Source organism: Rissa tridactyla, chromosome Z, assembly GCF_028500815.1.
Source record: "Rissa tridactyla isolate bRisTri1 chromosome Z, bRisTri1.patW.cur.20221130, whole genome shotgun sequence".
In the NCBI taxonomy this organism is placed as follows: Eukaryota; Metazoa; Chordata; class Aves; order Charadriiformes; family Laridae; genus Rissa; species Rissa tridactyla.
The window spans coordinates 43,895,586-43,906,056 of NC_071497.1; the positions used below are offsets into that span (position 1 = coordinate 43,895,586).

The 10,471-nt window shown below is 44.9% G+C and overlaps 1 protein-coding gene across 5 annotated transcripts; it reads right to left on the reverse strand.

Moving 5' to 3' along the window:
- Positions 1-451: 451 nt before the first annotated feature.
- Positions 452-9,014, reverse strand: IDNK (IDNK gluconokinase). 5 transcript variants are annotated; one of them, XR_008463744.1, is made up of 7 exons: positions 8,855-9,014; positions 8,674-8,704; positions 8,190-8,276; positions 6,619-6,662; positions 4,118-4,522; positions 2,147-2,275; positions 452-1,577 (listed from the first exon to the last, which is right to left on the reverse strand). XR_008463744.1 is itself a non-coding variant. In XM_054185121.1 (6 exons), the coding sequence occupies exons 1-5, from the start codon at positions 8,896-8,898 to the stop codon at positions 4,162-4,164; spliced, it is 567 nt and encodes a 188-aa protein (XP_054041096.1). In that variant the 5' UTR covers positions 8,899-9,014; the 3' UTR covers positions 452-1,577; positions 4,118-4,161. The 5 variants fall into 5 exon arrangements, 4 of the variants coding, with proteins under 4 accessions (XP_054041096.1, XP_054041097.1, XP_054041095.1 ...); XM_054185121.1 differs by lacking the exon at positions 2,147-2,275; XM_054185122.1 differs by lacking the exon at positions 452-1,577 and having other exon boundaries at positions 1,778-2,275.
- Between the last annotated feature and the right edge of the window lie 1,457 nt (positions 9,015-10,471).

Below are 10,471 nucleotides of genomic sequence, written 5' to 3' on the forward strand. Positions count from 1 at the left end.
AGCGTGAACAATTTCTTGAGACAACATTCAGTTCACCTGTGTAAGTATTTCAGTTGCATGTTACAAACTAAGAGATGCTGTATTTGAAGTCAAGTTTTATTGCAATTCAAAAAGAGATTTAAGTTTGACCTAAATTCTACAACCAGCCCTCGAGCTGTTTCCTTCTTGAAGTACGACTGATGCTCATCAGTAACTATTGTCAACTAGGAACAACAGTTACTAACTTTCGTGTAAGTAGTGGTAAAACACTGAGCTATCTTTTGCATAAGAGGAATTTTAGTTTTGTCAGAATGCAGTAAGTAGAGTAAGGTTTATAGGTAGGGCATACTTTTTATTAACATCTTTAACAACAAAAGAAAGATCACACTTGTTGGCTTACTAGCATATTACAACGATCCTGTTTCCCTCCTTCCCTCCTCCCCCCCCCCCCCCCCCCCCGATTGCCCCTTTTCCTGTCCTTGTTTAAAATTCTCTTTTCAGAAGTATCGTCTACCTCTTATTTCAGGAGCAACCGTATAGTTAACTCTGACCACTTTGATAGCTTGCATTTGAAAACTGTTGATTTTGGACCAGAAGAAGGGCATGTGTGCCTGAAGCTTGTCTCTTTATTTTCCTCTTCTCTTCTTTTCCTCTGCTTTGGACCAAATGATCTGACAGGATGGTCTACAAAACTGACAGGTGTCATTTAAAAGACTTAAAATGTGTACATTCAAATCCAGTTGTATGTGGTTAGCATGTGAATGACTGACATCTTAATCTTTTAACTTGTGATGCACAGGATATAAGTGAACAGAAGTAACAGAAGTAAACAGAAGACAACTATTCTGTTGTCTTTCAGAATAGCAGTTAACAGTTTACTCAACTGGGTAAGTTGGCAACAACGCAGTATCTGGAACTGTCTCAAATTGTGGAGCCCACAGCCCGCCCTGTGAAATGCAAGTTCAGTATTCTTTTAAGCAATTTGTGCATTACTGCAGCTGCATGTGAACAGGCCTGCAGAAACCAAGGAGGCTATCCCTGTGGAGGGGAGAAAGCCAACCTGCAAGCCCCTGTGGATTTAGAATTGCGAAGTTCAGCGATGTGGTACTGTGGCAAAAGTTTAAGAAACAGTAAATTGCGACAGTTCTGTCCAGCTAAGTACCCAAGCTTGGTTGGGTGTTGGAGAAAATAAATCAAACATCAGGTGGAGCTCATAAAAAGCTGCTCAGGAATCTCGCAGTCTTCATTTTCTAAATAAAAAGCCAGCAGGAAAGGTTTAGAGGGAAAGCATCTATAGGAAGTTTTGTTCCTGAGGATTTCACCAGCACTCTCCAGTGAAAGTAACGGCTTCTTGGTTTCCACCTGTTTGTTGAGAGGGGCAGCTTCTGCAATTTTTTTGGCTGTATCTGTCCCCCTCTGAGAGGGAGCAAGGTGGAGGCAAACTCCCTCCTCTTCTGAGAGAGAAATGTGGATGCTCGGCACTACCATCGGATCAGCATTCTGAAAAACATTGGTGCATGTTCAACATCTTTCTGTGTTCATCCACCTACTGCCAGCTGCCCTTTCTTGGAAACAGGAGGATCTCACAAACGCTGTGTCTGCAAAATATGACTAGCTTTAGCTGCTGATAATTTCTAGTTAACACACAGGCTAGAACAGTGAAGACAGAGAGGTTTCGTCTTAATGGAAGGATGCAAGTGGGAATTGCAACCCACAAGCACCAGCTAGAACATAACAGAGTACTGAACTCCAGTAGTGAAACCTGCACCTGTCACCCACAAGATTAATGGCATGGTAATTTAAAGGGTCCCTTTGCTGTCCTTTCAGCATCATCTGAACTGTGGAAATACTTCGTTTTGCTGTAAGTAAAAGCAAAAGGCAAATATATTAAAAGGTTAAGGGAAGGAAAGATTCCTGTTATTGGAGCAAAGAGTGAGAAATAACCCAGCCTGATTTGGAGAAGGATGAACTGCCTGTGAGTAAGAATATACTATTTTGTTTAGAAAAGACGTACAGAACTCAAGGTGCTTACATAGACTTTCCTAAGAGAGATCAGTTTTTAAGTGTTGAGTGCAATTCTCCGTTAGTGCCAGCCACTTTGTGAGCATGCTGTAAATGTTGACAAGCAGATCTGAAAATTAGAGTCTAGGCTTTTTGGCACTCTCACTTGAAAATGTTGCCTGGTATTTTTTTATTTTATTTGAAGGTCTGATCATATCTGTTTGTGACAGGATGCAGCTGCTTTCCCATCATGGTTCCCATCACGAGATAGTTTCCTGATCTAGTTTTATTGTGCCTGAAAAAAAGTGAACATAAACCTGTATTAAATAATGGGTGTATTAGAAAAGCTCTTTCTTTGTAAAATGGTGTAAATTGGGAAAATATGAAGACTTCATTAAGGGCAGAGGTACCACAAGAAGGTGCCACTTCTTTGATTTTCATAGCTACTAAACTTACTTTTACAGTTGTGAGAAGTCACTTGCTCTGAAGAGGTGCCTAGTCTCTGAAATTTGACAGTCTGTTGTACATGACTTTGGCCCCGAGCCTTAAGCTTGCACCTTGGCTCTCAGGATAAACAGGCTCTGAATTGAGAGCAAGCTTTTTTTTCTAGTGGTGTACAGCACTTTTTTTTTGCTGTAGTGTACAGCAGCAGACGAGAACTGGTAGCTGCTGCTGGTCTCCCTCCAGCTCACGCACAAACAGGACAAGACCACTTCTGGGTGGGTGTGTTAATATCTACAATCCCAAATCTGTATCTAAAAATGCCCACTTTCAGTTAGATATTGCCCATTTATTGCACTGATCTAAGCACAGTAGTTTGCCTAGTAAACTGCAAAGCCCTTACTCCTTACACAAAATGAGAACCAAGACAAATGTTTTTCAACTAGTTATCCAGGTAAACGTTGCACTGAAGATGCTTTGAAACACGACTTTTGCTTCTAAAAGAGTACAATCATCATCCTAGAAATAAAAAAAAATTGCATGACACGCTAAAAATAACCCACGTGCAACTGCAAGTGGGGATGACTCCACGCAGATGTGACTCAAATCTTACCGAAGCCGTCTGCAGTTTTCACTGTTATGCTAAAAAAGCACACCTCTGTTACACCTCTGGTGTAACAAGGCAAAGACCTTTTTTTAGAAAACACTTTGGCAATAAAAAAGGATTTTTAACCTTAAATTCCGTGAGTTAGGTAACTGATTGGATGTTTGGAATTTTCTGATCGAAAAAAAGAAAAAAGTTGTGAAAAATGTGTATTAGAAATATCTTGACCCTAAGCTTTAAAGCAGTTGTATGGACACCCATCCATAAGCATTATTGGCCTGGGCATCGGCTGAGGTGGAAGACTAAAGCACAGCAGACAAGGGAAGTGAAAGAGAAGGTCCCACTGTGAAAGAGTAAGTTATTTTTTTTGTAAAAGAAGGAAACGTCTATCAATCTTGTATTCAGTATCTCAGATCACCGGTTGACTCGCTCTCCACTGCACTCCATCAATGGACACACGTTGTCCATGAAAGATGCAAGCTGACAGACAATATGATGCCACTTACACTTTATTTCTAAAGCCTTCCACACAATTATATTCACCCCCGCTAGCTCTTTTCTCACACTTTTCAGCTTGGTGTTCAACGCATACAGTAGTTCACGATAGCTCCCATGAGGTCAGCAGTGCCCTAGTGAGGTCAGCAAGCACACAAACACAGAAGCTACAACTTCTTGGAAATCTGGCAGTGAGACAGTGGCAGTGTCAGCCACGGAACTTCATCGTGCAGTTCTAAAAAAATAATTATGTTGTTTCTAACAAAGCTGTAATTTACTTCATCACTTAATAGCAGATGTGTTTATCCCCATGTGTGACAGAGTAAAAATTAGAATGAAGAAATTAAATTACTGTGCGTGACCCTTTGCAGGATTTTCAAAAGCAGGCTCTTCTTAAAATGTGACGTTTAACTTCATATGTTGAAGGGTTTAAAAAGTTGACAGTTTTTGAAAATTTCATCTTATATGTCTTTTACAGGGCCATGATAAAAATTCCAAGAGTAGCAAATAAGCTCTTAATACAGCAAATCATTTGATTATCAGGAAAAATAAGTTTGATTTAATAATCAATTTAATAATTAAAATGCTGTTTCATACCCTTGACGTCCTCATGAGTATTTCTGTATCCGTAATTCAGAAAGTTAGTCCGGAAGAGCCTCACCCTGAAAAATCACATTCTCAATCTCCAGCACTATTTCAGGGAGAGATTTTTCTAGGCTGACAGTAATAAAGTTTTCTGGTGCGCTGGGAGGCTCCAGAGTATCAAACTGAGACTTGAGAAGTTCAGGTGGCAAAAAATGTCCTTTCCTCTTCTCCAGGCGTCCAGCAATGATGTCTCTAGGCCCATCCAAATGAGCAAAGAGGATCTTCAGTGCTGCGTTTTCTCCTGATTGCTCCGGCTGGTTGCTTTCAATTGCAGATGCTCCACTAGCTAATACACGCCTATACATCTTCTTCAGTGCAGAGCAGGCCAGGACTACATCTTGTCTACATGAGTCTTCTCTACCAAAAAGAAAAAAAAAAAAACACCCAAAAAACCCCACCACTAACCATCCACATATGGCATAACAAAATGGCTCGTTCGTTCTGCTGAACAAGGGAGACAAACCCTGGATCCTTGCAGAGGACAGCCTTGGGAGTAGTGGCATTTTTCTGTCGTTTTGACAGGATTTTGAAACCACGTTTCCAATGCAGCTAAAGATGTAATTTGAAAGTGAGTTCAGGCTAGCCAGCCTGTTGGCAAAATCTCAATCTTGGGGACCTTCTTTATTAGCTACCGTTCTTCCTAAATTAAATTCTATTCTAGCGCAAGGAAGTGTCACGGTTTCCATAATTGCTGAGAACAGCAGCAACTGAATATCCATACAAACTCCCATCCATGATCTATAAAATTACTATACTAATTTGTCTACAGAGCAAGTGGCTGCTGAACAGTAAAGAGCTCTGCTCTTAAATACATACACAGGTATACTTGGAAAACCTGTTTGCACTGTAATGTTAAATTTTATGTTTCCTGTAACCATACTCATTGGCAGCACTGCGTACACATATATCACCACTTCAAGTTAAACAGGGGATTGGATGCAGGTAAATTAATGCCTCACACGTGTATTTTTTACTGCAAGGTTTCTTAAAATAAAGCAGGCATAAAACTGGCGGTATGAGTTCCATCGAAAAGCAAATGCAGAATTAGTTGTCTCTGTGACAAGTAACTGAAATGCCTGCCTAAGAAAATACATACACTAATCAAATCAAAATTAGGAACAAACTATTTAAAAATCACGCTACGTTCGCCAGATTTTCGTTCATAGGGAAGTAAGAACTTCGTTCACATGGAAGTAAGAACTTCCAGTACCTACTGTTATCACCAAGGTAAGCCAATGCCAGCCTCAGCTACTTGTAAGTACTCATAATTAAACATTGGCATTAGGTTCTTTTAAAGTATACTTGATTTTACAAAGTTTCTGGAGCTCGGCAGTGGCCTTGGGCTAGCACGTAATGTAAAGCAATGGATCCAGCATAACAATCCAGACAAACTTCTCAGTGAATTAACCCAATGAGGTACTGCTCTCCAGTACGCCCATGTCTCTCTCGTACTGGGAAGCCCAGAACTGGACACAGTGTGTCCAGGTGTGGCCTCACCAGTGCTGAGGAGAGGCCAAGGATCGCCTCCCTTGACCTGCTGGCAATACTTTGTCTGATGCAGCTCAGGATCTCACTGATCTCCTTTGCCAGAAGAACACATTGCTGGATCACGTTCAACTTGGGTGTGCAACACAGCCCCCCATGTCCTTCTCTGCAAAGCTGCTTTCCAGCTGGGTGTCCCCCAGGGTCTGTACTGGTGCCTGGGGTTGTTCCTCCCCAGGGGCAGGACTTTGCACTTCTTAAACTGCGTGAAGTTCCTGTCAGACCATTTCTACAGCCCGTCAAGGTCCTTCTCGTTCTGCCACTCCTCCCAGTTTTCTGTCATCTGCAAATCTGCTGGGGCTACACTCTGCCCCATCATCCAGATCGTTAATGAAGATGTTAAACAGGATGGGACCCTGGGGTCTGGCATACACCGCTAGTTACTGGCCTCCATCACGACTTCATGCCTCTGGCCACCACCCTCTGCGCCTGGCTGTTCAGACAGCTTTCAGTCCTCCTCACTGTTCATCCAGACCATACTCCCATCAGCTTCTCTGTGAGGATCCTATGGGAGATGGTGTCAAGCAAATGTGACACTCTATCCTACTCAAACTAACAATATTTTACAAAATTTTATCCTACTATCATTATCGCTGTATTTTGTGGTTATATCCTTTGTAATAGCTAATGTCAGTTTTATTACTGAACTGGCTCCTTGAAAACTATTTTTACACAAACAGGAGAAAAAAAAACTATCATTGGCAACAATTTTCCCAACACTATTATTTGGGGATTATCTTACCCTTGGCAATTATTATGACCGCTTAGATTAGTGAAAATAGAATGGCATTACTACCTGCAGAATGTTTTTACACTACTACTACACTTCTGCTTTGGAATGCAATAGGGAAAATACTTTTGGTACTTTTTTATCTTTAGCCCAAACTCCTTAAAGCTAGATGTTCTCTTACCTCCGTAGTATATCATGCAATTCACAAAGCCAGGGAATCCTGTCCTAGAAAGAAAACAAGCTAGTTCAAAATTCTTTATGAAGCTGATTTGAAATAACTGCTTCTAACATCTAGGGCATTTGACTAGAGATGCAAATTAGCATTTAACTGTACAGCAAGTTCAGTTTTGATTCTGTTTCTTCCTAATGTAGATTTGGTACCACTGCCCAAAGGCTAATGAGAAGTGCTAGGCATATTATCAGTAAGATGGTTTTAGTAGAAAAGTACATTTTATATTACAGATACCTACGAGTATCTGATGGAAGTAATGTGTATTTATGTGTCGCATGCACCTTGTAAACCTTTGAAGGACAGTCAACTTCTCTCTTGCTTCTATTACACAATTCAAACGTACAGCCTGAATTGTTACTTCTTTTTCCTTCTATCTTGGCATACAGACACAATGCTTTGGATCAAAGTTGAGGTTTTCAGGAACAGACAGATATAAATTTAGTTATCTATTTGCAATAATTTAATTATGTCATTGTTATGTCAGTGGCAATAACCAATAAATGTAATAATAGCCACAATTTTGCAAAACCTTTGCTCAGTAGTTAGTCAAACACAATGAGAGTGATTGATCAGCTTCTCTTTATAATCTTAAACTTTGAACTCCCACTAACTTTTGTCGTACCTGTTGAGCACTAAACCATTGCTCCCGTTTCATCTTTCAATGCTGTTACTGCTGGATGAGAACAGCAAATGATAATAAAAAGGACAAATAAATGCAACACTTTGTTGTTGTTGTCATTACAGAATAACTTCCCACTGTCGTTCAAGAACACCCTCGCAATTTTGCATCTCTGGTGTTTCAGAAGCGATGCTTCTCTCTTGCTGGGCACAATACACCAATGGCTCAGTTATGCAGTTGTGCAACACTGCTTTAGATGACACACTGGCTTAAATGAACTAGAATATTTTTTTTCAATCTACAGAGAGTGCTTTGAAGAACTCCCTAGTTCAGCTTTACGTTTCTAGAGATTTCCCAGAAAAAGTTCAAGAGGTGTCATCTCGCGTCTTTTCTAATTTACTCAAGTCTCTGAATTTGTAAGTAAACTCGATCATTTTTATCTGTTTAGGCTGAAGAACAGGCTGAAGGGAAGGAAGCACATTTTAAGTAGGAGTGTATAAAACGGAAGACTGGGGAGTAATCGCTGCAGTAACTGAAAGTGATGGAATGCACCTCAATAGAGACATTTGTCTGTCTTCATGTATTTAACTCAAAGAAGCGGCATGCAATCTAAAGCTGCCGTTCTGTATATTGACGTAGAGGGAGAGATTTCTGACAAATCCTAAATTGGCATCAAACCCCTTGTGAGCTACCAAGCACACTTTGATAAACTACTTTTTTTATGCAGAATCCTTTGTAACACAAAAAGCCTCCCTCTCTTACCAGCTGCAGACCTATAAATTCAGCCTATGGTTATAGTCAGCCTAGTCAACATAGAGCACAATCTACTTTAACACAATGTGCCAAATGTTACAAAGATAAGTGTGCCGATGACTGTTCTTTCAGGGTTTATAAAAGTTACCTCATCAGTTAGTGGTATCCCTTCTGACATCTTCTTTTTATTCTCTGGAGAATGATAATCGTCCGCATCGTAGAATTTCCATCCCAGCTAAGAAAAAAAAAAAGAAGAAAAACCGTGTTTCATTCAGCCAAACCAGGTGAGCTAATAAGGACCCCAGAATTTGCACAGACGACACCTAAGAAGTTACCGGCCTCTTACACCACACTATGAATCACCATTTATGCCATTATAATTAGCCAAAATTACAAAGCCAGTTTAGCAGCACCAAGAGCTGACGCATCGCGGCACGGAGTTAAAGCCGGCGCAGGTGGCGACAGGCTCCCAAGCCCCGCCGGGGCCAGCCCAGCCGCCCTGCAGGTCGCCCGGCGGTGGGATGGAGGGAAGGAAGGAAGGAGGGAAGGAAGGGGGGAGGGAAGGAGGCTGGGAAGGAGGAAAACTTCCCGCCGAGCAGCGCCGGCACCCCCGCCGTGTGACCCCTCCGTACCTTCGCCGCCAGCCGCGACCCAACCGTGGTCCTGCAGGGAAGCACAAACACTCGGTCACAACTCCCCCTCCCCCGCTCGGGGACTATGGGGCCGACAACCTCGGCCAAGGCCGAGCCGGATCCCCCCCGAGGCCGGGGCGGCCGCCGGACCCCGCGGCTGCTCCGCCCCGCCGCTACCTACTTCCCCGAGCCGCTCACACCCATCACCACCACCACCACCACCATGGCGACGGCCACACCGCCCGCTCCGCTCCGCTCCTCTTCTCCCCGCTCCCGCCGCCCGGCGCGGCCCGGCCCTCTGCGTGCGGGGCGGAGCGGGACGACACAGCGACCCGACCCGACCCGCCCTCGGCCGCGGGAGGGGCGTGCGGGGAGGCCCAGCCCCGGGGCGGCCCTGCCCGGGGTCGAGGGGGGGGAAGCACCTCCCCCTGCCCCGGTGCCGCTGCCCCGCCCCGGCGGGCGCATCCCGCTCCCCTTCCCCGGGACCCGCGGACACGCGTGTCCTGTGCCCCGGTCTCTTTTCCCGCGGCTGCTCCGTGTGCTGAGGTTACCCCGGCTTCTCCCGGAGCCCCGTTCCTCTGTCGCTTTTCTGCCTGGTCGGGCGCTCCCTTCCCCTCCCATTCCCAGCGCCGTGTTCGCTGCGTGCAGCCCCGGAAACACGCGACAATTAATAGAAGTAATAATTTCTGCCATGCGCCTTAAAGCGCCCATTAATGCCAGCTGGACGCTGTTTTACCCTTTGCTCCTAAAGGTCTGCCTTCAAAACGGAACTAACCCCCTAGCCGTGCAGTGGCTATCTCTCCTTTTATTTATTTATTTATTTATATTTTATTAATCAAGTCATATTTTGAGAGGGGAGTGAGAGCGAGTGAGAGGGGACCTCATCAACGCTTATAAATATCTAAAGGACGGGTGTCAAGAGGATGGGGCCAGATTCTTCTCAGTGGTGCCCAGCGACAAGGAGCAACGGACACAAACTGGAACACAAGAAATTCCGTCTGAACGTGAGAAAAAATGTCTTTACTTTGAGGGTGGCAGAGCACTGGAACAGGCTGCCCAGAGAGGTGCTGGAGTCTCCCGTCTCTGGAGACATTCCAAACCTGCCTGGACGCGTTCCTGTGCAACCTGCTCTGGGTGACCCTGCTCTGGCAGGGGGGCTGGACTGGATGGTCTCCAGAGGTCCCTTCCAGCCCCTACCGTTCTGTGATGCTCTGATTGATATTTTTACACTCTGGAAATGCTCTCAGACAGCAGGTACCCTTGCTGTTAGCGTGTCTGCACCTCCGACCCAGCCGCGCTTCTCCTCCGCGCGGTTCCCACGCGCTGGTGCTGCCGTCCAGCGGCGGCACCGCTCTGCTCACCGTGCCGGTGCCGGTGCCGGGGCGAGCGGCTCCCCCCGGTGGCCCCAGGGGAGGGCGCTGGGTGCCCTGCCCGCCCGCCCCCGCCCCGCCGGCGTTAACAGGGGAAAGACGGGGCTGCGGTTCTTAGGCCGCAGTTATTTTGTTCTGAAATACAACCAAGAAAATTCGCGGCGTGCCTGTTGTGTGTTTCGCCTGTTTTCTGCTTCCCCGCTTGGTGAGCTCTGCAGGATCGCATCGTGTGCCGGGTGGAGAGCTGCCGCCTACAGCTAATGCTGCCGAGAGGGCTGCAGCACGGTGGTAGCTGGGAATAACAGAGATCCCGGCGTCTACAAAAGACTCGTGTGACAGCCTCTTCATGGGGGGAAAGGTTGCGGTCTACCTAGAGAATATGGATGACAAGAATGTGCAAGTGGAGCAATGTGGTTTGTTTTTTTTTT

Excerpts from the sequence above, each read along its gene's own strand:
- IDNK (XM_054185121.1), bottom strand. The coding sequence starts at position 8,898 with ATGGTGGTGGTGGTGGTGGTGATGGGTGTGAGCGGCTCGGGGAA. Across the intron at positions 8,705-8,854 it reads GGTGTGAGCGGCTCGGGGAA|GACCACGGTTGGGTCGCGGC; the intron begins GTAGGTAGCGGC and ends GCTTCCCTGCAG. Across the intron at positions 8,277-8,673 it reads GGTCGCGGCTGGCGGCGAAG|CTGGGATGGAAATTCTACGA; the intron begins GTACGGAGGGGT and ends TTTTTTTCTTAG.